At 42.5% G+C, this 26,459-nt stretch overlaps 1 protein-coding gene across 1 annotated transcript; it reads right to left on the reverse strand.

Annotated features, from left to right (window-relative positions):
• Window positions 1-540: 540 nt before the first annotated feature.
• LOC117506229 (DENN domain-containing protein 1A-like) lies at window positions 541-25,542 on the reverse strand (the record flags this gene model as incomplete). Its single annotated transcript, XM_034165723.1, is given in 12 exon segments — window positions 541-722; window positions 964-1,020; window positions 1,101-1,172; window positions 7,403-7,443; window positions 8,045-8,132; window positions 8,210-8,311; window positions 12,151-12,276; window positions 20,605-20,616; window positions 20,618-20,707; window positions 20,815-20,860; window positions 23,857-23,957; window positions 25,423-25,542. Coding segments are annotated over 12 exon segments (1,037 nt in total), but the record flags the coding sequence as incomplete, so codon positions are not given.
• Between the last annotated feature and the right edge of the window lie 917 nt (window positions 25,543-26,459).

Here is a 26,459-nt window from a genome sequence, read left to right on the forward strand (position 1 = left end):
TACATATACACATAAACATACACATATATACATATACACATAAACATACATATACATATACACATATACACATACACATATACACATATACACATACACATATATACACACATATATACATATACACATATACATACATATATACATATACATAGAGAGACAGAGAGAGAGAGAGAGTTTATGCATGTGAACGCAATGAAAAGAACTTATGGCGTTGAGTTATAGTCTCAGTATATCAATATTAAGTTGTGACATAACGACTTTAAAATAGACATTTGATTTACATAATTACATTAAGGCTCTTGTACAGTTCATTTTAGTATTGGAGAATTTGTTTTTGTCGTTGGTGCAGTTGATGGTGAAGCACTGGCTGCCTTTTTTCCCCTCATTTCGCTTCTGTTTAACTGGCTCAAGGTGCTCTCTCCAACCTTAGTAATGGCCACCGTGCGGCACGCCGCTAGTCACGTGACGTCCATTCCAGGTCTCTATTTCCATGTGATTATCCCGCATTCATGTATAATGAATGGATTAAAAAATGACTCCATTGTCTTTTCCTCCTTGACACACAGAGGCGTTCTGCCTACCTGTCCAAAGTGCAGCGTGACGGGCCTGTAGTCATCCCAGGGATGTAGTGGCCCCTCCCCCTTGCCTCCAGCAGCGGCGGGCGTAACACCTGCTGCACCGTCTTCATCGATGACTCCTGCGCTGTTCTCTGCCTGCTCCTGGAAACGGGACACGCAGGGACGGCGAGGTCGATGTTTGAAAGGAGAAAAGACGATACAAAGTGAGTGACACGAAGATGTTTGGTTCGTAAAGTTACAGTAATAAGAGTCAGATTTCATGTGGAAACACCCGTACGTCGTTTCATGCACTTAGAGAAATAATTGTCACTGACCTTTATAATGACTACAAAGACTCGATCTTTATGGATTAGCTATTAAACTAACTCAACGGGCTGCGTACCTTCTGCTTTAGCCGACTCTTCACTTCTTTGAAGCCCATTTTAGCGTGGTCTTTGGCCTGCCAAAGAAAAACATTACCATCACTGTGAAGGGAACATGAATGTGAGGGAACCAATGAAAAATGAGCAGTGTGCTTACAAACTTGTAAACGGTCCTCATCGCTGGGTTTGCCTTAGTCTTCACCGTGTTGAAGATGGCACCGCCCCCTTTCTGTCAGAAAACATCCAGTCCTTCATCAGCGGATGGATAAATTAATGTGCGATTTCTAATAAACATCTTGAACAAACCATAAATCGCTAAATCGCACAAGCAGACATCGATTCACTCAAAGCAAAATAGTTGGACAGAATAAAAGTACAGAATTTTTTTTTTTTTGCAGCTCTCTCAACAGTGATGGTACAAGTGTGAAATCTGTCCTCATGGTGGCGCTAGAAAAAAGGCTGAAAAGATCAGTACAGGTAGTGTAATGGGCCGTCCACACCTCAAAGTAGAGCAGCAGTAGAGCAGTAACTATGGCAGCATGCGCTGGTGCTGCATATCGCTACATCCACCACACCAGGGAACGCCTTGGATCCTGGACGGCAACCACCCAGACAGACCACCAGTGCACCCACACCTCTCATGATTAGGCATCTTCGTGCTGCAGCCGGGTGAAATGCGGGCGTACCCATGGCCCTCTCCAGCCGCTGGGCCCTCAACACTGAGGCACCTGCGTGCCGGATCGTGCACCACATGTCCAAAATGTCATTGCTGGTGCTCCCACGTGACACAATGTCATTCCAGTGGTGAACCCAAGGCTCCTCCAAAGACACCCAGTAACAAAGACACACTGGGTCACTGGTTAGCATCCAACAACCAGACAGGGTGCACCAGGACCACAAAGACTTGTCTCACTGGTCTTCTACAAAGATGTAGACATCACCAACCACCTCTGACCTCAAGACTCAGTGAGCTCTCCTCAGGCATCTCCTGAAAGGAGCAAGCTGTACTTTCAATAGCATCAGTGGCTGTTTTATGGCAAAATAAATAAATCTATTAAACAACACAACTAAATGACTAAAACAAAGAAACAAATAAATGACATAAATGGCTAAAAACCACTGAAGGACTATTATTGAAGTGGGTGTCCAGGAGTTGATGATGTTGAGTTTGGAAGGGAAACACAAGGTCAAGTCTGCTGGTGGTGCATGTGGCTCCATCTCCCACACTGTAGCACCATCTCCAGTCATGGATGGCAACCATTCAGGCAGACAACCAGACATTCAGGTTTTGTGTATGTAAATTGTCTTGAACAGCTGACGTCAAATATATCAACTCTCACCACCTCTACTCCTCCTCGCTCCACCGTCCTGTTGCCCTCTTTCTTGCCTACACTCATGCCTGATTTCCTGTAAATGACTTTACTATTCTGACAGACTCAGCAAAAATTAAGCAAAATCCAGCATTCTTGATTGATACTGCAGCCAGTTCAAGGGCAGTCACAGCACCTTATTCAGCATACAAATGACGGCACTGTTGCCTCACAGCAGGAAGGTCTTGGGTTCATGTCCCACCTGGACCATGCTTATTTAGGATTTGCTCCTTTTTCTGCCCCTGACCAAGACCAAAATAAATAAATAAATAGACATTTGAACTAAAATATCCCAACAAACTTTAGCTAGATTAAAAGATCCCATAATTAAATGATGTGTAAATTCAGAGGGAAACGCTATATTTGACAACTGAGATAATGTCTCATTTGACATGTTGAGAATTTTGAAAGATGCAAGAAGCACTTCTCTTTGATCCACTGCCAACTAAACTGTTTAAGGATTTATTCAACCACAGTGGAATATTATTAATTTGTTGCTTACAACTGACACCACTCCTGCATATTTAAGAACAGCAGCAATTAAACCTCTTGTTAAGACACCGTGCCTTGATCCTGGATTATTAGCATACCGGTTTCAAACTCAGTTTCTAATTTGAAGGCAGTTCCTCAACAACTGGTATCTTTGAACCATTATAATCAGGGTTGCAGACTTCTCACTCTACATCGAGGACTTAATCCCAGCACTGGCACACAATTTGTTGGGACATTGCATCCTGCTTTGCCCCGCTTGATTCCACGCTATATAATCATTTCGCACCCAATGTCGCATTTGCTGTCGAACTTAGCTAATGAAACCATTCTCTCATCGCTCCCAGAATCACAGAGGAATTATCTACAGCGGCAGATTGTCTTGTGTGAGTCGTGCGGTGCAGAATGCATTTGGAATCTTGTCTCAAAGGCAATTATTTAAAATATATATATACACTGTAATAGACTGGTAACACACCTCCATTTTCATTCCTCCTTATGAGTAAGGTAATGTATCTGTAAATTTATGTTTATTACTACAACCCCTGGCAAAAATTATGGAATCACCGGCCTCGGTGGATGTTCATTCAGTTGTTTAATTTTGTAGAAAAAAAGCAGATCAGAGACATGACACAAAACTAAAGTCATTTCAAATGGCAACTTTCTGGCTTTAAGAAACACTATAAGAAATCAAGAAAAAAAATTGTGGCAGTCAGTAACGGTTACTTTTGTAGACCAAGCAGAGGGAAAAAAAATATGGACTCACTCAATTCTGAAGGAATAAATTATGGAATCACCCTGTAAATTTTCATCTCCAAAACTAACACCTGCATCAAATCATATCTGCTCGTTAGTCTGCATCTAAAAAGGAGTGATCACACTTTGGAGAGCTGTTGCACCAAGTGGACTGACATGAATCATGGCTCCAACACGAGAGATGTCAATTGAAACAAAGGGGAGGATTATCAAACTCTTAAAAGAGGGTAAATCATCATGCAATGTTGCAAAAGATGTTGGTTGTTCACAGTCAGCTGTGTCTAAACTCTGGACCAAATACAAACAACATGGGAAGGTTGTTAAAGGCAAACATACTGGTAGACCAAGGAAGACATCAAAGGAAACTGCAGTCAACATCTGTGACCGAACTGTAAGAAACCGCCTAAAGGAAATGGGATTTACATACAGAAAAGCTAAACGAAAGCCATCATTAACATCTAAACAGAAAAAAACAAGGTTACAATGGGCTAAGGAAAAGCAATCGTGGACTGTGGATGACTGGATGAAAGTCATATTCAGTGATGAATCTCGAATCTGCATTGGGCAAGGTGATGATGCTGGAACTTTTGTTTGGTGCCGTTCCAATGAGATTTATAAAGATGACTGCCTGAAGAGAACATGTAAATTTCCAGTCGATGATATGGGGCTGCATGTCAGGTAAAGGCACTGGGGAGATGTCTGTCATTACATCATCAATAAATGCACAAGTTTACATTGATATTTTGGACACTTCTTATCCCATCAACTGAAAGGATGTTTGGGGATGATGAAATCATTTTTCAAGATGATAATGCATCTTGCCATAGAGCAAAAACTGTGAAAACATTCCTTGCAAAAAGACACATAGGGTCAATGTCATGGCCTGCAAATAGTCCGGATCTTAATCCAATTGAAAATCTTTGGTGGAAGTTGAAGAAAATGGTCCATGACAAGGCTCCAACCTGCAAAGCTGATCTGGCAACAGCAATCAGAGAAAGTTGGAGCCAGATTGATGAAGAGTACTGTTTGTCACTCATTAAGTCCATGCCTCAGAGACTGCAAGCTGTTATAAAAGCCAGAGGTGGTGCAACAAAATACTAGTGATGTGTTGGAGCGTTCTTTTGGTTTTCATGATTCCATAATTTTTTCCTCAGAATTGAGTGATTCCATATTTTTTCCCTCTGCTTGGTCTAAAAAATTTTGAAAGCATCAGTTTGAGGAGCGAGCTTATGTTGCTGAAGTTGAACACAGCTTTTCATGTCAACCTATAGTCCGTAAATTATACAGACTTTTCCAAGTTTCATAGTCATACGACGTACAAATAAAGTCGGATATTCAGGGTTTGGTCTGTAATCAACCGTTTCTGCAGCACGGCTCTGCTTTGAAGCTGTGAACCATTGAAGTAATGCTTCGATACAGCATTTGTTGGTTCTTTGATTCACTGCACTAATGGTAAGTCCGCTTCTTAACCCCTCTCAAAGCCATTAAAATATCATCAGTCACTTTTGTGTGGATTAAAGTCACTAACTGGGACTCTTGTCTTGTTGCTGTCAAGAAAAGAGAATCATTCTCCGTGTTCACGCAGCTCGAAACGCTGCGCGGCTGAGACAGGTTCTGGTTGGAATTAATAACTTCAAAATGTATCGCGCTTTAAATAAAATGACACCTCTTTCCAAACATTGTAATACAGACAAGAAACTACAATCGACTAAAATGTTTTTTTCCTCCCAAAATGAAATGTGCTGTAAGACATTCATGCCAATAATGCCTGAAAGGAAATGCTTTTGACAAAAATTACAGATTTTGTTTATTCCTATTTATGTCCAGAGATCAAGGATCCACCATGTAGAGTTTATTATGTCCAAAGTTTAAGGATCCAGTGACCAATTTCATATTTATTTACTTTAAGACTCAATAAAATGTTCAATTTCAGTTCAATTTAATCTGCTTATAAAGTACCAAATCACAACAAAATCTAAATATACTAAAACAAATACATCACAATTGTACACATATCAAGTTGTGGTATATGTACAATTGTGATGTATTTGTTTTAGTATATTTAGTCATGGACATGATGAATATTGTTACCTGCTGGACTGTTTCTAATTTTGATTGGTATCAATGGAAAATGTCTTCTGTGAACTGTCTGTATCTCAATATATTTTTATTAAGAATATATGCAGTCAAATTTTTATTGATTTTATCAATTGAAAAAAATTATATATAGATTCAGGTATAATTGAAAGATCTGGGCAATAAATTTGATCCTGTTTACAGTCAATTTTTGTTATAGTGTTGTTTTTTTAGGACATCATATTTATTCATATAAGAAGTGTTCACTATGGTCCATGAAGTATAATAAATATATTAAAAGAAGTGTGACAGTGTATGTTGCACACAAATAAAAGAATGAGGATTATTGAATAACAAGATGCATATGATTTTTATTTTATCATTGGGCAAAAATGCATGTCAGATTTTCATTCTGGATCCAGCCCTGAGGATGGCGCATTGGAGAAAAGCAAAGTTATCTGTAATCATTGCAACGCAGAATTTGCATTTCACCGAAGCTATACAAGTCTCAGGTACCACCTCAATGGTTAGTCATAGTCATAGTAACAGTTTGAATGGGGGGGGCTCCCTGACCAGTTATGCTTAGGGCCTCCAAAACCTTAGCAGCGGCCCTGTCACCAACACGACCAATTTACTTTTTTATGTCCATTTATAAATGCTTATCAACGCATATTTTTTTTTGAGGAATTGGTATGGCGGTATTAGATGAGGAGTGCGGGTTTATTTGTGACGAAATTTTAGTGATGTTTGGTTAGGAGGTGGTGTCAATTTGCGAGTAATTGCGCCGCCATTAGTTGCTAACTGATAGCTAATAAAGGATTCAGAATGAATGGGTCGCCGTTAGCCGCTAAGGAATGGCAGCTAATCAGCTAACTGGTGTTGGAAAAAAAAAACTAAGTTTTACATCCGACGATATAAATTCACATCGATCAACCGGGTAGCCTCTTAGATGGAAACAAAGTGTCCGCTTGATGATTTCCAACCTTAGAATACGTTAAGCAGCTAGATTTGGTACGACAGCGGTTAGCCAATGCAGCTTTAGCCTAGCTTTTGGTTACACTGACTCTGAGTCTGACTCTCTATACCCAAAGTGATCAAAGGGGAATAATGTGATTATTAACCATCAGATGACAAATTAAAACCTCTTAAATCATTCTAAACTCAGTGTGAAGCAGAAATGAGGCGATAATTGGTGAATCGCTACTGACGCTCCAAAATGACGTAGCACGTCAGACACAGGCGTGCTGCTGCGGTGCTCTGATCGCTCCCCTGTCTTTTATGATGAAATAACGCTGAATTTATGTAGAAATGACTGTTGTACAAAAGCTTCAGATATCTGTTGCTGAGACAGATGATGACTGGAGGCAGTTTGAAGCAGAAACCAGGTGATAATCTGTGAACTGCTGCTGATGCTCCAAAGTGACGCATGCACAGTGAAGGCAGGGTGGACCGATTTTTATGGGAGACTGTTCGGTCAGCGACAGTAGGTCCTGGCAGATCTGGTGTGGAAAATAAATTTATGATGTGCATGTTTGGTTTGTCAACGTTTACGCTGTGTGCCCGGTGGCAGAACGCCCTTCCTGACAACCATCACATGTATGGAATCGGAATTCAGAATACTTAACACCCCCACCGGAAGCTAAATTAATTAGTTTCCCTTTAAAGTGTAGTTCAACCTCTGGTTTAAGATGTTTCTGCTGCACAGGCCTAAAACAGTCTATCTCCTGGGTGCTCGTTCTCTGTGTAAAAGCTTCTGCACTTGTCTTACCTTTACCGTGAACAGCCACTGGTGGTAGGTCTTGTCACTGCCTGTGGAGTTGAATCACAAATAGAAAAAAAATAAATAAATACAGGTGGTGACACTGTAGAGCTGGACTGTGAAGGTCTAATGAAGCTAGGTTTAATGTTGCACAAGTACTTTTCATGGTCTAACCAGTGAGAATAAGGTATTCAGGCTGACACCAAGTCCCCTTAAAAAAAAAAAAATAATAATAAAAATACAGAGTTTGGAAATAATTCCCCGTACACACATTCTAAAGTTTTTGCAGTGGTCAGTCACTTCCCAGGTACTCCTGCTGGAGTTGGGGTTGCTGGGTGGCCATGGGACACTTCAGTCCAGGTGCACCTGCAGCTCTGATGTGTCTACATGGACATGGAAACTGTGTGTAACGGTCGTCTGAATCACACAGTTGGCACTATGTGTAGAAAAAATCCAGTCAACTTCAAAACCAGGGTCAGTGCATAATACACAGCACCTATGGACTTTATCTGAGATTGATTCTTCTGTGTCAGTGACTGTTTTATCTTATTCAAGTATTAAAGCTCTTTGCCCCAAACTGTGAGGACAGTGAGAGTCTGAGGCAGAACGCAGTCAGACCTTGGAGTGATTTAGCACGTGTGCTGCTCTCACCTGCATATTCCCCCATGTTGATCTCTTCCTCAAACACGTCACTGAAACCTTCACCCGAGTTCAGTAAGTCCAAACGACCATCAATAAACTGCAGGTGGAACCACAGCATGACACCACAGTTGATGATGAATATTAACACAGAGCATCCTTTGCCTCTGTCTGTACCTGTTTGAAGAGCTGCAGCTGGATAGCGTTCTGAAGGAACTGTCTCATGGTGCTGGACCGGTGGTTCACAAAGGTTTCCTCATTAAACGTTATTGGCTCTCCCTAAAAGTACAGGAAAACTGTCACAAATCTGTGCGACCAAAAAATACAGCATTTTACAAATGTCATATTGTGAATAAGCATTGATCATGACACCGAAAGCTTTCACACCGCACCTGCGTATCTATTACGCACGAACGGCTGCGTATGTTGTGTGCAGGGTGGGATGCTTTGGCCCACCTCCACCACTGAAGTCAGTGTTTGATCTAGTCATCCAAGTTGGCATTTTCTGACACACCAACCATGGTGGGTGGAGGCTGATACAGGACCTGTGTCTTTTTCAGGTTGATGTGAAGGCCAAGCTTGGTGTAGGCTGTGGTCAGCATACTGCAAGTCCAGGAGCAAAGTTGTGGTGATTTTCTTCTTGGGTCTTAGTTGGCTCAGGTTGGAGAACTTTCCATCCATTCTGTACAATGTCAATTAATGGTGGCAATTTGTCCTTACACAGAGGTGGTGACCCTCTGGATGCAATAATCCAGGCAGGTTAAGGTGAAAGAGATTATATTTACAGCACCTTTTCTAGCCCCATCCCTGTTTAGGGTGATTAGAGCAGATCCTAAATAGGGCTGCTCAGTCGCAGATATATATATGGGTAGAGAAGATCTACGTACAGCGAGGCAAATAACTATTTGATCCACTGTCAAGTTTGCTAGTTTTCCCACCTACAAAGAATGTAGAGGTCTATAATTTTTATTGTAGGTACACTTCAACTGTGAGAGACAGAATCTTAAAAAAAAAAAAAAAAAAAAAAAAAAAAAAAAAAATCACACTGAATGATTTTTAAATAAGTTTTAAATAATTAATTTGCATTTTATTACATGAAATAAGTATTTGATCACCTACCAACCAGAAAGAATTCTGTCTCTCACAGACCTGTTAGTTTTTCTTTAAGAAGTCCCCCTATTCTGCACTCTTTACCTGTATTAATTGTACCTGTTTGAACTTGTTACCTGTATATAAGACACCTGTCCACACCAGGGGCGTCGGACTGGGGGGTAAAGGGTACTATGTACCCAGGGCCCAGACCATGGGGAGGGGACCCACAAAAAACTGGCATTAAATACATTTTTGTGTTGCATGTTATTAATGTCCATACAATTCATGTTGTAAAAGAATATAATTAGACTGAATGTATATATGTTGCAAAACATAATTCTGCTCTAACAATAATATTGAAAGATCTCTGAGGGCCCTTCCCACCCCTTGCACAGTTGTACAGTGGTTTAGTCCAGGCACACAGGTGGTACGCTGCCACACACACACACACACACACACACACATCCCAAACGGGATCTGACAGCATGAGGTGTTTAGGTTGAAATAAGATGTCTTTCCTAAAAAAAAAAAAAATCAAAGTCCCGATTTCAAAAAAGAAGAGAAAAAAGAAAACTAAATGAGGGACAACAGCTGCTAACCAAATTCTTTGAGAAGAGAAGTGAGCTCGACAACTATCTTAATGCGCACGCAGAAAACTTGCTAATATCAGCACTGAGGACATATCAACTTCACATTTTAAATGGGAAAGACACAATAAATCCACCGCTGGTTTTGGTGGTGAAATAACTAAAACATAATCTGAATGAATGCCAACAAGCAGCCGCAGCTCTGCTCATCTCTCCTCTCTCCCCACGGGACACACAGTCTGTGCAACACAGAGGACAGGAGCAGGACAACTTGCTTCTGCTGCAAAAAAATCAGATGTCTTGACCCAGTCTCCCATGAATTGCCACTGGCTGTTAGCCCATTTATGGCAAATTAATTACGCAAATGCTAAAAATGAATGCGTGCATTTAGCGCTGTCCCTTTCATTATATATGCGCATGGATTGGGGTGTTACAGAAGCAAAAACAATGACTCTCCGGGGTATGATGATGATGATTCTCCTGTTACTTTTTATGTTTTTTGGCACTTTTGGAGTGGACTTGTGGAACCAAGGTATGGCCGTGAATTCCTCCTCTTTTTACGGAATGATGCTGTTGGCACTGTCGATCCAGTGGTAACCTTTCCCGCGGAGATCACCCATCCTGAGCTTCCAGTGGAAAACTATGCTGGAAGCCACGGGCTGTCTGGGTTAAGAAAGAGGGGAGTTGAAGTGGCATCCGCCAAAGGCTAAAGAGACAGGGCCTCCATTGGATACCCCTGCCTACGTTAATTTTAGCCCACGTCCGGTCACTCCGAAATAAAATCAGCAAACTCCAGGCAATGATATGTCCCTTTTCTACTTTTTTTTTTTTTTTTTACTAATAGCCCAATATCATAGCCTTAAGAGTGTGCATATCATGAATGCTTGGTCTTGTTGGATTTGTGAGAATCTACTGAATCTACTGGTACCTTGTTTCCCATGTAACAAGAAGAAATGTACTAAAAAACCTGGATTAATCTTTTTAGTCACATAGCACTACTATTATTCTGAACACTACTGTAGATTAAGACATTTGAAAAAATTGTGAAAAACACTCTTTTAGACTTTGTCAAAGATGATTTGGATTCTCTTCAATTTGCATACAGGTCAGGTAGGGGAACTGATGATGCACTATGCACTTTACTGAATGCAGTAATTGCATATTTAGAGGTGACTAAAACCTTTGTACCTCTTTTATTCATTGATTTTCTTTTTTTATTTTTCATTTCAGCAGAGAGGTTAAAAACGAGCATAACATTGACCCAGGGATTTTATGCTGACTTATGGATTTTTTTTAACTGACAAATCTCAACGGGTTAGAGCCAGTAACGTTTTTTCTGATGCTCATTTCTTTTACTGGTTCACCACAGGGTTGTGTCCTTTCACCTCTTTTATTTGTTATATTTACTAACGTGTCAAAGTCAACATCAAGGATGACTTATTGCTAAATTGCTGATGATTCTGTCATTGTGTCTCTTTTAAATTCACTTGATCAAGACCATGGCCTTTCAGATTTTATCACCTGGTGTAAATTGTCATTTTTAGATATCAATGTGAACAAAACCAAAGAAACAGCTGATTTTAAGAAAAAGCAGGATGACATTTCTCCTGTAGTTATTAATGGACTGTCTGTGGAAGTTGTACAGAAAAATAAATACCTTGGGATCTTTATTGACAGTGGACTAACCTTTGAGCATCAGATTGACCAGGTATGTAAGAAAGCTCACCAACGCATGCATTTTTACCCTAAACTCAGGTGTTTTATGTGGACAGCACTTTAATGAAGATGTTTTATTGTTGTTTTATTGAATCTGTTCTTACCTGCTTACCTTATCTGCTGGTATGGGCTTTTGACTTTGAACTATGTCCAAAAGATGTCAGACCAATAGGTACAAGAACTCTTATACCCACTGCCATTAGGTTTTTAAACACTATCACGAGTGGTTTTTAACTAGGTTTTCTTATTATTTTATGTTGTACTATTATGTCTACTGTTTGCTGAGTTTTCATGCCATATTTAAGATCATGTTATGTTTAAGTTTATGTATGTATGAATATGTTCTATCTGCCGGCTGCACAACAAATTGCCCCATTGGGGACAGTAAAGACACCTTGATACCTTGAATCATTTCAGTGCCTGTAGGATCATTTTATTTACAAAATTATGATTGTTGTTCAATAACACAAACACTAATGAGGTGATTTGCACAAAATGTGTTCAGCTTGATTTTAAGGGTTGAAGCCGGAAAACAACCAGCCGACCGTTGGATGACTGTTTTTCGGTGTTGGCAAAGGTAGGTTGTGTGGAGAAAAATTAAAGAGGAGGATAAATGCAGAGCTTCAAAATCATCATTCAAAAGGGACAACAGTATCCAAAATATTCTTTCTACCCAGCAGGTTCCCAAAAGTCAGAGGTTTCATCTCGTCTTTTTAGACTCACCAGCTCGATGTGCAGAGCATCTCTGTAGCTGCCAAACAGAGCAGCTTGACTCTTCAGGAAGGCTCGTGCCACACCATCGCCCGTTGTTGCCGACACCTTCTTCAATCGGCTTTTTAAAGCTGAAACCTGTGAAACATCGATTCAGCATTCAAATTTTATCTACTTATATATGTAATACATTTTCTAATCAATGCAATCACAGTCTGTAATCTCGATAATTACGGCATCTTAAAACAGTATATATGTTTAATTAGTGTATCTTCATTTTGTTGTTCACTCTGCTCGGTGCACAGCTGATCCTGTCAGATCAGCTCAGGACTTGAGCAACGTGGGTCCTGATTAGTACTTCAGTGAGAGACTGCTTGGAAGATCAGGAACTGCACACGTTTCCTCAACTGAAGGTGCTTCAGGTTGGACATGTGGTGTAAAACTTGTGCCAAATCCTCATGCAGATCTCTTCCCAATATGCTGTGGAGACCTCGAGCCACCAGGGCAAGTCAAAAACAAAAAGCAAGTAATCGTCTTACACTGCAATGGAGAATCAGATTTGCTGATGAAGTCAAAACATTACAGAAACTGTTATTTTTGGACAGATCAAAAAACATTAAGACTCAGATTTTGATACATTTCCTTACTCTTAATGAAATCAAAGCAAATATTACCATGTTTTAGTCCAATGATTTACTCAGTGATGCTCTTGCTCCTAAATTTGGCAGATCTACTTAATTGTCAAAATAATCATATTTCTTTGGAAGCTTTGACTCCATTTCGTTCCTTCAAATCTCAAGTCCATTTCTTCTTACTTTAATTACTGTAATATTATACATTGGAATTTTCCAGCTCCGTATCAGCTCCTCTTCACTGCCTTTCCAGTTTTTTTTTTTTGTTTTTTTTTTTAACAATCAGTCTAAAGATTTTGTTGTTTGGGTTTACACTGGGTAAAATAAGTATTGAACACATCACCATTTTTCTCAGTAAATACGAGGTCTGTTAGAAAAGTATCCGACCTTATTATTTTTTTCAAAAACCATATGATTTGAATCACGTGTGATTACATCAGACATGCTTGAACCCTCGTGGGCATGCGAGAGTTTTTTCACGCCTGTCGGTTACGTCATTCGTCTGTGAGCAGTCTTTGAATGAGGAGTGGCCCACCCTCTCGTCGATTTTTTCATTGTTTAGGAATGGCTCAGAGACTGCTGCTTTGTTTAATCAAAATTTTTTCAAAAACTGTAAGGCACAACTGAGTGGACATCATTCGATAAATTCAGCTGGTTTTCGGTAAAAATTTTAACGGCTGATGAGAGATTTGGTCTGGTAGTGTCGCTTTAAGGATGGCCCACAGCGCCTGACGGCGATCTGCGCTCCAAGGCGGCATCGTCTCGCCGTTTCAAGTTGAAAACTTCCACATTTCAGGCTCTGTTCACCCAGGTCGTCGTCAGAGAACAGAGAAGTTTCAGAAGAAGTTGGCATGAGGAGTTTATGCGGACATTCCACTATTAAAGGAGATTTTGTAATGAAAGAACGTGCGGGCAGATTCGCATGTCGGGCCGGACCCGAGCGCGGGTGGTCGCCACAGGAAAAACACCTCCATTGGAAACCTTAACGGACAAGTTGGAACATGCCCAAGCTGTTAAACAATTTCTCAGATACTCAATTGTTGAAGGCCATCAAAAGCCGCCTGAATTTTACAAATGGTTTTCAACACGGAGGTGTTTCTCCTGTCGCGGCGCAGATGGATTTGCGGCGTCGTCGTGGAACTGACTCAGCGAATTTGCCCGCACGTTCTTTCATTACAAAATCTCCTTTAACAGTGGAATGTCCGCATAAACTCCTCATGCCGACTTCTTCTGAAACTTCTCTGTTCTCTGGCGACGTCCTGGGTGAACAGAGCCTTAAATTAGGATGTTTTCAGCTCAAAACAGCCAGACGGATGCCACCTCCGACCGCGCCACGCCGATCCGCTTTGTGAGCTGTCCTTAAAGCGAAAGAAACTCCACAACCTCTCATCAGCCGTTAAACTTTTCATTGAAAACCAGCAGAATTTCTCGAATAGTGTCCACTCGGATATCCCTCACAGGTCCTGAAAAAATTTTGATAAAGCAACGCGCGCCGTCTCCAGCAGCGTCTCAGACAAAGGATTTCAGCCGAGAGCGCTGGACCAGTGCTCACTCAAAGCCTGCCCACAGGCGAATGACGTCACCGACACGCGTGAAAAAACTCACGCATGCGCACGAGGGTTCAAGCATGATTGGTGTAATCGCACGTGATTCAAATCCATATAGTTTTTTTTTTTTTTTTTTTATAAAACTGTCGGTTTCTTTTCTACACCAGCTGAAATCTATCAGCAATTAGAAAGCAATCCTCCCCCTTGTCAGTGCAAATTAGTATCAGGTAGTTCAGGCCCAGTGATGGCATATAAAAGGTGTCTCATTCCCAAACTGTCATACAAAAAACATCTCATGATGGGTAAAGGCAAAGAGCTCTCTCAAGATCTTCACAACCTTATTGTTGCAAAACATACTGATGGAATTAGTTATAGAAGGATTTCTAAACTTCTGAATGTTGCAGTGATCACAGTGGTGCCATAATCTGGAAGTAGAAACAACATAATTTCACCATTTCAGCTGTGTGCTGCAGCTTCCCACAGTTATCTCCATCCGTCACTCCTGTCCTGCCATTTCAATGCACACACTTTATTTCTACACATTTAGTAAACACATTCACTAATTTACAGTCGGGGTCACTAGGCGGTGGCAGGTTTGCAAGGCAGGCTGTGGTGCAGCGGTGTACCATGGCCTCCCATGGCAGTCTGCCACCTGCTGTCTCCTGCCCTGCTTTTAATGCAACACTTTATCTTTGCTTACTTAGGGGGTCGCACACAGGAAGGAAGATTAATTATAACAACTATAGTGGGGTTAGTAGGTAGGATGAGTGTGGCATGGCGGGTTGGCCCTGGGTGGCTGTCTGGGGCTCTGGGAGGGGGGGGGTCTGCCTCACTGGTTCTGCTGTGGTCTCGGGGCCCTACTCCTGGGCTTGTGGGGCCCAGGGTCCATGGCCCGTTCGGCGGGGGGGGGAGGTTGGTTGCAATGGGGCACGGGTGTTGGCAATGGGGGGTGGACGGCTGCTGGGGAGTTGGGGAGCCGTGGTCTCCGTGGGGTGGGGTGTTGCCCCGCTCTTGCCTTGGTGGTCTCCCGATCTTGGGCTTTGGTGTTTTGGGTGGGGTCTGGGGTGGGAGGTCCTGCTGGCTCCACTGGGGGAGTCCTGGGTGTTGGGGGAGCCTTGTGTGCTTCCTGGCCCGGGGGATTGGGTCTTGCCTCTTGTCTGGGGGCCGGGCCCCGCCCTCATATGGCTCAGTGGTCCCTACCCGCACTTTGGGTTAGTTTGCGATGGCTCCTTTGCCCTCGTCACCGCTCACTCCTCCCTTTGGGGGCCATGGTCCGGGTGTTGTGGTTCTACCCCCCCCTCCCCCTTTTGTGGGCCCATGCAGGCACCCTGTGTGCTTACCTTGGACTGTGATCTTTGTCTCTGTGTGTGGACGGTTGTGTGTTTGTGGCCGTCACCACAATTCGGTTTTGGGTGCTCTCAAGGGGATCATGACTCTGGTGTCCTAGATTAGTGTATGGATGCTCACTATATAGATAACAGACTGTTGCTGTCACTGTTTGTTCATGTGTGGCTGTTTGTCCTGGTAAGTTGTGTGGTTGGGGCCCCGTCTCCTCGGCGTCTCACTTCTCGTCACTTCACAGTTATTGCCTTCACGACTTGTCTTTGTTCATTTCAGCAACACAATGATTCCAAACACACAGCTGAGAAAAGTCTCAGTTGGTTTCAGAGAATGAACAAAAACATTAGATTTGGAATGTATAAAAGATATACCTGACTGAATTTTAATAAAGCTGACAGAATGGTCCAGCCAAATCACCTGACTTGAATCCAACAAAAAATCTATGGAAAGAACTGAAGATCAGAGTTCAAAGAAGAAGAGGTTTGTGTGGAAGAATGAACAAAAATCACACCTGAGCAATGCATGAGACTACTTTCCCCATTCAGGAGGCATCTTGAAGCTTCAAGCACTGAATATATTTCGGTAACGGTGTTCAGTATTTTTCCTCTGTCATTCCATTTTATTTCAAATAGCTTAATTTCTGTACTTATTTGTTTTGGTTTCTATGCATGTGTGGATTACTTGGGTTGTTACCGATATCTGGTGAAAATTTCATGTCAGTAGCACCTTTGAAAATATCGCATTTGCCTGTCATTCTCCAACTCTGGCCCTTCTTTGGAGGAAGCTGGTTAAACGCTCACCTGAATTTAAATTAAATTACATGGAATACATTTAACAAATGAGAAAAGGACAAACAATGGACACGTGTGATATATCTTTTTTTTTTTAATCTGTGATGAAATCAGTGGTGGGCACAAATAACCAAAAAATTAACGTCGATAACAGATAATCAGATAACTGAAAAGTTATCTTTGACAAATTAAAACGCTAAACCACCCAAAAATGTATCGGAAGTTACAGATAACCGATAAATTCCAGTATTGTCGGTGGTGGCCAAGTGGTTAATGCGCTTGGTTTCAGTGCAGAAGGTTCCGGGTTCAAATCCCACCCCTGCCACATTTCTCCATGTAATGTGGCGTTGCATCAGGAAGGGCATCTGGCGTAAAACCTGTGCCAATTCAACATGCAGATCCACCTTGGATTTGCTGTGGCGACCCTGAGTGCGAACAAGGGAGCAGCCGAAGGGACTTACTTTACACTTGCAACTACTAACAAGCTGATTTTGAGTTTAACACGACGATCGCTTCTGAAAGCATCAAAGGCGACCATACACCCAAACAATGAGTCAGCACTTCTATCTTTGAGTGTCCTGCCCCCTGCTGGAAGCTCCAGTTTACTACATGGTTTCCAGCACAAATGCAGCTGAGAGGAGCCATAAAGCTCAACTCTCTACTCAATCACAATGCTGCTGTCAGGCCGAGGTCTTGGAAAATAAAGCTGTGCTGAGTTATGGTTTGGTGTATAATAAAATGAATACTGATAGATAACTCCCATTAATGTCAATTCTGTCATTTGTACAAAGTTAAGATATAACATATATCTTTTAATGTTGAATATGCACTAATTTTGAAGTTTTGTAACAAACACAGACAGCTTGGCATTCTGGGTAAAATGTGCCTCCGCTAACACTGATTGGTGGACTCATTCATTCTATGTAACCCAACACGTTAATGTGAGGTGTGTCGTGTGTTGGTGTTTACAGATAAATGTGCTTTTGTAAATATTCTATTTTTTATATTGTAAAAAAAAAGGCATTTTCAAAAAACAAAAAACAAAAAAAACCCCCCCAAAAAACCAAGTTGTAATTAGATAAACGCCTCCTGATATAACCAGGTGTCAAAACAAATAGAACACTGCCATGATCTACTGGTGTCAGTGCGAGTTTTGGCCCCATCTTTCAGTTGATTTTTCATTGGTGTGAGAATTTTTTGGATCGCAATGAGTTTCAGGTTAATTGCGCGTCCTGCATTGTTTAGTATACATGGAGTAACGAGCTGCGTTTAACATCTCATGACCACCTCTTGCACTGTGCTTGTGCAAACACTGCAGACCTGCCTTGTAATGTTTTTTTGTTTGTTTTTAAACTTTGATGTCTCCCATTGAGAGTTTTTGTAAATTAAGTTTGGAAAAAAAAAGCTTCCGTTTACGTTTTGCTTCTGGAACATGAGTCCGACGTGTGGTTTTTGACCGAACAATGTGTGAGAGAACATAAATCACCGTGGCGGTTCTGTGGTACAGTTTGAGCTGGGACCCGAGTACAGTGATTGAAAATACAACCCTGGCAAAAATTATGGAATCACTGGCCTCGGAGGATGTTTATTCAGTTGTTTAATTTTTGGAGGAAAAAAAAGCAGATCACAGACATGACACAAAACTAAAGTCATGTAAATGGCTTTTTCCACAGTCATTGATGATATGGGGCCTGCATGTCAGGTAAAGGCACTGGGGAGTACGGCTGTCATTACATCATCAATAAATGCACAAGTTTACGTTGATATTTGGACACTTTTCTTATCCCATCAATTGAAAGGATGTTGGGGATGATGAAATCATTTTTCAAGATGATAATGCATCTTGCCATAGAGCAAAAACTGTTGAAAACATTCCTTGCAAAAGACACATAGGGTCAATGTCATGGCCTGCAAATAGTCCGGATCTTAATCCAATTGAAAATCTTGGTGGAAGTTGAAGAAAATGGTCCATGACAAGGCTCCAACCTGCAAGCTGATCTGGCAACAGCAATCAGAGAAAGTTGGAGCCAGATTGATGAAGAGTACTGTTTGCCACTCATCAAGTCCATGCCTCAGAGACTGCAAGCTGTTATAAAAGCCAGATGGTGGTGCAACAAATACTAGTGATGTGTTGGAGCGTTCTTTTGTTTTTCATGATTCCATAATTATTCCTCAGAATTGAGTGAGTCCATATTTTTTCCCTCTGCTTGGTCTAAAAAGTAACCGTTACTGACTGCCACAATTTTTTTTCTTGATTTCTTATAGTGTTTCTTAAAGCCAGAAAGTTGCCATTTGAAATGACTTTAGTTTTGTGTCATGTCTGTGATCTGCTTTTTTTTCTACAAATTAAACAACTGAATGAACATCGTCCGAGGGCCGGTGATTCCATAATTCTTGCCAGGGGTTGTAGCAGCCCAGCTTCAGTTTGAATACTGCCATGAACACTACTGACCAGTAGATGGCAAGTAGAGACCTTGCCAAAACAAATTCCAGATAATCTGTGTCTGCTGCTACTCTGCTACGTTTAAGATGCGTGGAATTTAATAACGCAACACAATACGTCTATAAACCCAGAGAATATATTCACAAGAGTTTTAGGCACTAGAGTTTATCTGTTATCCGTGGAGCCTGATCAGAGTGTCTCAAATGCATTTTTCATGTCGTGAACGTACTGAGATATCTTATACCCATAATGCACCTGGACACAGCATGTCCCCCCACTAAAACCTTAAAAATTAGCACATTACTTTAAAACTAAAACATATATCTGATATTTTCACTTTATAAAACTTCACACGTGATGTTAATTTAAATAACTTGCCCGAACTTAGTTTGGTTAAAATTTGAACCATAAGTTAAAATGTATGCCTCTGAATGACTTGGGTGATATTGTTGTCGTATCAGTATGTGGTTAAAAGAAATTTTTTTTTTTTTATACCGGTTCTTCCTTTGCCTGCAGATGATAGAGCGGTTTTCTTCTAGAAGCAGCTCTCCTCTTTTGCAGAGGGTAGAACTGCACTTCTGCTACAAAACTTTTAACAGGTAGGTGCTCACACTGATTTTAAATTTTATAAATGTTTGTACTATTCAGCTTTGTTTACCACGTTAATGGTCTAAAAATTATCGGACAAAATTTATCAGAAGATAATTTGTCCGATAATGTTTTCAAAGTTATCTGAAAAGATAATCCGATAATGAAAACATTATCTTCGATAATTATCGGTTATCGGATTATTGGAATTGTGCCCACCACTGGATGAAATTCAACATTTTATTTAAATTGGCATTCTGATGTACATGATATTGGCCAAGCTCGTGCATTGGCCCACCCACTCTTTAGGCAGAATTTTGCATGGAGAGCCCTAGGCCCTCTGATAGGAGAACAGGGGTATATTTACTGAAAAAAATGGTAACATGTTCAATACTTATTTTACTCGCTGTATGTCACCGTCCCATTACCAGAAGAAGCCCACCACTAGTTACTTTAAATCTTATCTGAAGACTCATTTCATTGTGCTTGTTTCACCCTTCACCCGATCACCCTTGCCCATTCTCCATGGAATGTGGAGTTGCATCAGGAATGGCATCCAGCATGAAACTTGTGCCAAATCAACATGCAGATCTACCTCTGATCCACTTGTGACTCCAAGTGAACCACTGGAGAAGCTGAAGGAAACTTACATTTGATTGGCTTGAAAGAAGAAAGCTGAGAGACACGATGGATCAGAATTGTGAACTCACTGATGATCCCAACTTATATCCTACTTCATGGGTTAATGTCCTTTAATGCTTCATTGTTTTGGACGAGTGGTTAATATGAAAAAAATGGCTCAAAATTCCAAAATGGTTATATGCAATATTATTGTTAAACACCTTGAAAATTTCCAGCTCCCAGCTGTTGTCCCCGCGAACCGAACCCGACAAGCGGTCGAAGATGAGTGAGTGACCTTGAAATAAGATTGTTTCACTTCAACTCCACTGTGGTGCTGGTCTTAGAAAAAAAATTACAGAATTCTGTCACTGTTCAAATACTTAAAGAACTGACGGCAAGTAAATGGCAGAACACTTAGAGGGGGAGCGGCTTCATTTTATAAGACTGTCATGAATCTCTAGTCAGTATTGTGTCTAATAAATACATGTAACAGTGAAACTCACAACGTCATTGGGGCAGGCTTTGGAGGTCATCAAAAGGTGTTTCGAGAGTGTTTGTGTCCACATTGAGGAACACCACATCATCCAGAGCCATACCTCGAACCTTCTACAATGAACACACACAGTAGAACACATACAGTAAATAAAAGCTTTTGCACCACAGTGACATTTAAACACTACCCCAAAAACACAAACACAGTATGATCAACTTACCTCGATCAGACTGGAATGCACTCCGATAAGGTAAGGCATTGGGGCGCTGTGAAACAAATGGGTTTGGAATGTTACCACATCAGAATGACTAGGAGCACATATATTGGAAAAGTTTTTTTTAAAGCCCTTTTCTCCAATATCAGCTTTGATCTTTACCTCACATTCAGCAAAGCCCTCTGATCCCCTCTGAAAGAACAAAGCACATCCTCTTCTCTTCTTTTTTTGTATATACTGAGCATATTTGGGTTTATGACCAGAGACAACCATTTAGAAGATCAGCTTTTATCTCCTGGTGTTTTTATATTTAGTTAGTCCCTTTGGCTTCTCCCTTGTTTTGAACTCGTGGTCGCCACAGCTAACCCGAGGCGAATCGGCATGTTGATTTGGCACAAGTTTTACAATGGATGCCCTTCCTGACGCAACTCCACATTATGTGGAGAAATGTGGCAGGGGTGGGGTTTGAACTGAGAAGCTTCTGCACTGAAACCAAGCGCACGCACCCGTGCCGTCTGATGTTTGTATCCAGAAGTGTTAAAAACAGAACATGGCACCTTTTGAATCAGACCGCAAACATACTCGGATAACTGGCACAAAAAACTTTTGTTCCCTTTCAACAGTTTCTGCCTCCATGGCAACTCTGGGGGGGGGGCAAATTTTTTGGTAACATCTTAATTTAACAAATTTTAAGCCATAAGGTTCTGTAAATTTGGGGGTGTGGTCACTTTGACTGACAGCTGCTGAATGGAGCATCTCCTACATGCATCGTATTCTGCCAAGGATACTATGGCCACTACTTGTTCATGAGGTCCCTTGGACAGGAAAGGTCAGCAGCTGCCTCAGGAGATAGTTGGGGTTGCCCAGGAGTCTCAGCAGCATCGCTCTCTACAGAAACAACACAAAGCTCTGGTTTCCCCTTAACGTCTATGGAAGAAGAATTCAAGGTCATACGGACTAGGGGAGGCACTGATGTACAGAGACTTCAAGAGACCCAAGGTGGCCCAGGCTGGAGTGGTGGTTAAGACAGGAAGGAAGTGGAGTACCAAGGCTGCTGTGTTGGATGCTGAGTCCCGGCTGCACCAAAAAAGATCTGGTGGGCGAGGTGGCTCATGGTAGAGCTGGCTTGGGGATGTTCCCAACACCTTGGCATAGGGAGTGTAAGGGGAAGTAGAAGCAGATTAAGAAGGAAGTGAGGGCTGCAGTGAAGGAAGAAAGATCAAGCAAAGCAGTTGGTCTAAGGCAACAGGGGGGTCTGGACAAGGTGGGAGCAGGCAATGGACTGGAAAGTCCACCTGGACAGAACTCTGGCAGACAGAACCACACTGCATCACCCTTCCTGATACGGGCAGTGTATGATGTCCTGCTCAGCGAACCTCTTCACCTGGGGAAAGGCGGAGGACCCGAACTGCTCGCTGTCCTCAGCGAGGGGTACACTGGAACACATTCTGAACTCCTGTCTGAACGCCCTTGGTGAGGGCTGTTACTCCTGGCACAATAATCAGGTGCTGAAACAGATTGCAGAAACCATCAACATGGGTTTCAGCAGCAGCAGCAGTGCAAAACACCACCAGCACAGTAGCTTTTGTCAAGAAAGGAGTGCAGCCAAGGCCAGGACACAGGACTCCTTGTGGACCTTAACAGACAGCTGAGATTCCCACAAGACATCATCAGCACCACTTTGAGGCCAGATATACTTCTGGTGTCCAAGTCTACTATGAACATCCTCATGATGGAGCTGATGATGCCATGGGAAGACCGTATGGGGGAGGTTCAGGAAAGGAAACAGAACAAATAGGAACATCTGGTCATCAGCTGTCGAGAGCAGGGCTGGAAGGCGAAGTGTTTGCCCACTGAAGTAGGCTGTAGAGGACTTGTGGGTCAGTCACTCCACAGAGCCCTCAGTGTACTGGGCATCACAAGAGCAGCAAGGACCAGAGCTATCAAGAACATCACCCAAGCAGTGGAGAAGCCTTGAGATGGCTCTGGATCCAGAGACGAGGTCCATGGGAACAAGCAAATGCCACCCGAACACACACTGCGGTCTGATCAAGCATGGTGGGGTCACCTGGAAGAGGGTACCCAATTGTTGAAAGACCCAAAATGCCCGAGGACACCAGGGTACACTGACGATGAGTTCAGGAGCATCAGATGCATTAGATATATTCAAGAAAGATGTAAATTTGGGGGCGTGGTTGCTTTGAGTGACAGTTGCTGAACGGAGCATCTCCTACTCATCTTTAGCTCCGAGTCCGCTCAATGTGGCTGGTAATGGGGACTGTCTGCTTGTTTGTAGTATTTTAGGACAAACAGCTGGAATAATAATGTTGCGAAATGGCCTCGTTATCTTCTTTTGGCTGCTAACAGAGAGCACAACAGCAGATCATCTCATCCTGTCCTCTGTGTCTTCCCCTGTCACACCAACCACCTGGATGTCCTCCCTCACAACAACATAAACCTCCTCTTTGTCCTCCCTCTTCCCCTTTCCTGCCTGGTGGCTCCATCCTCAGCATCCTTCTCCCTATATACCCTGGGTCCCTCTTCTGCACATGTCAAACCCTCTAAGTCTCACCTCTCTGATTGTCTCCAAACCGTCCAACCTGAGCTGTCCCTCTGATGTGTTCATTCTTAATCCTGTCCGTCCTCGTCACTCCTAAAGAGAATCTCAACATCTTCAGCTCTGCCACCAGGGAGGCCAAAGAGGAGGTTTATGGATGTGCTGAGGGAGGACATGCAGGTGGTTGGTGAGACAGAGGACAGGGTGAGATGGAAAGACTGATCTGCTGTGGTGCCCTCTAACACAAACTGTCTGTAAAATCAATGTGTAGGAAAGTTTTTAACACACACACACACACACACACACACACACCAAATGATGCTGATATGTTTCCAGGAATTTTAATTAGTGCAAAAGATGTACTGTGAGGAGGACTACACAGCAACCACATTCGAAACACGGAATCTTGTGGGAATATTTGTACCTGGTCTAACTGCAAGGTCTCAATAAGCCTGGAGTATAACATCTCAGTTGCCATATAGTGTTCTCACCAGCAGTAGTCTAACAGATGTGGAGGCAGGACAGGAATGTAAACATGTTGCCAGTGCATTGGATATAACATGGCAGCAGACCCATGGACACACGCCGTTAACTGTGGACACAGACATTACATTTGGAACAGGTGCATCACCACACACACCATCAGATCACAACTTAATATTTGTGTTCAGAGTACAAAGTTAAAATATGAAACTCTTATCATGAATGTGTTTGAGGGAAGTCGTTTGGGTTATTGATGTGTAGCAGAGCTGTGAAGAGTGTGATGAAGCCAACAGAACCACAAAAAGCAGAGATTTAATTCTGAGGTTACCCAACTAGAAACCCGACAATTGCTGACTGTGCCTTGAAATGTCGTCCATGAAAATCACCAAAAGACATTTGATGTGATGCAAAGAATGTGGAAACGGTTTCTACTTTAGAGAGACCAGATCGCATGTTGCAAAACCTCTCAGAGGTGTCCAACCGTACCCCCTTTCCAAGTCCACAAAACACATGTGGAATGAAAAGGCATAATCCCAAGCCCCCTCTAGTGTCCACAGCAGGGTAAAGAGCTGGACCAGTGTTCCACAACCAGAACAGAACCTGGATTATTCCTCCTGAATCAGAGGTTCGACTATCGGCCTCATTTCTAGCTTTCATAAGGAGGCTAAACCTAATTCCTTAAAATTGGAAGAGGCTCTCCAGTCCCCTTTTGTAAAGACAGGGGCCAACATGTCAGTTTGCCAATTCAAAGACACTGTCTAAAACATCCAAGTAACACTGTCTTGATGTCTCAGCCATCACAGCCCACTAACATTCAGAGACTTCAGCATGTCTGGGTGAATCTCGTGCACTCCCAGTGACATGACACTGAGGAGTTTTTGACAACTTCAATGACGTCTATTCGGGAAATGGCACCAGTTTCACCAATGTCTTCTACCTCTGTGTCCCCTAAGGAGGGCATGTCGATAGGGCTGAGAGATCCTCAAAGTGTCCCTTCCTCTGATAACAATGTTCCCAGTCCACTTAAGTAGCTCTCCAGCTTTGCTGAAAAGAGCCTGGGCTAAAACTGTCTTCCATTTCTAAGTGCTCTGATGGTTTTCCAAACAGACTTTGAGGCTGACAAAAGTCATTCCCCATTGCCTCTTCAAACTCCAAAGTTTTGCTTTTTCTTCTTCTTGCATCTCCTGGTTCCTGGAGTGACCCTCATTATAGGTGTACACCAGCGATTGTTTGGCTTGTTGCCACGACAAGCACCGAAAACTGTCTGGCCACGGCTCAAAGCAGCCTCAACAATGGAGGCCTTGAACGTGGAACACTCCGATTCCACGGCTCCGACCTCCCACGGGATGAAAGAGACGTTCCTTTGGTTCAAACATCGAAGGCTCTCTGGGTAAGTTATTCCACTGGGTTTTCCAAGAAAACCTTCACAATGTGTTTAAGTCCTTCCAGGTCAGTTCCTGGAAGTGGTGAATTGTTTGAACGTCAACTAAACACTTAACTTCACGTGTCGTGCAGCTGCCCCTGACACGACCACATCTGGTGAAGGTTTTGTTGAGCTGTAGAAGTGTACTTACAGTGCTTAATTTCCTACAACAGATGAGGATTCGACGTTCATAGAGCATGCTGGCATACAGGTGGAGCATGTTATTGACATCGACTGCAACAAAGTACTCTGTTAGGTTTCTCTGCAGAAAGAAACAAGACAAAAATTAACATTAAAAATCAGAATTGATAACAGGAACACAACACAGACATTTTTACAGTTCTCCCATCTCAATGATACCACAGGAACTCAAAACTGTGACACATCGTGTGTGTAAAACTCAGTTTTACACACAAACACAGCCACTCGCTCAGTTACTCACACACACACACACACACACACACAACACACACACACACACACACACACACACACACACACACACACACACACAGCCACTCGCTCAGTTACTCACACACACACACACACACACAGCCACTCGCTCAGTTACTCACACACACACACACACACACACACACACACACACACACACACACACAGCCACTCGCTCAGTTACTCTCACACACACGCACACACACACAGCCACTCGCCCAGTTACTCTCACACACGCACGCACACACACACACACACACACACACCACAGCCCTCGCTCAGTTACTCTCACACACACGCACACCACACACACACACACACACACAGCCACTCGCTCAGTTACTCACACCCACACACACACACACCACACAGCCACTCGCCTCAGTTTACTCTCTCACACACACACACCCACACAGCCACTCGCTCAGTTACTCTCTCACACAAACACACCCACACACACAGCCACTCGCTCAGTTACTCTCTCACACAACACACCCAGCACACACAGCCACTCTCGCTCAGTTAGTCTCTCACACAAACACACCCACACACACAGCCACTCGCTCAGTTACTCTCACACACACACACACACACACACAGCCACTCGCTCAGTTACTCACACACACACACACTACTCACACACACACACTCGCTCAGTTACTCACACACGACACACACACACAGCCACTCGCTCAGTTACTCACACACACACACACACACACACACACACACAGC

The sequence above is a fragment of the Thalassophryne amazonica genome, unplaced genomic scaffold (genome assembly GCF_902500255.1).
Source record: "Thalassophryne amazonica unplaced genomic scaffold, fThaAma1.1, whole genome shotgun sequence".
Taxonomy (NCBI): Eukaryota; Metazoa; Chordata; class Actinopteri; order Batrachoidiformes; family Batrachoididae; genus Thalassophryne; species Thalassophryne amazonica.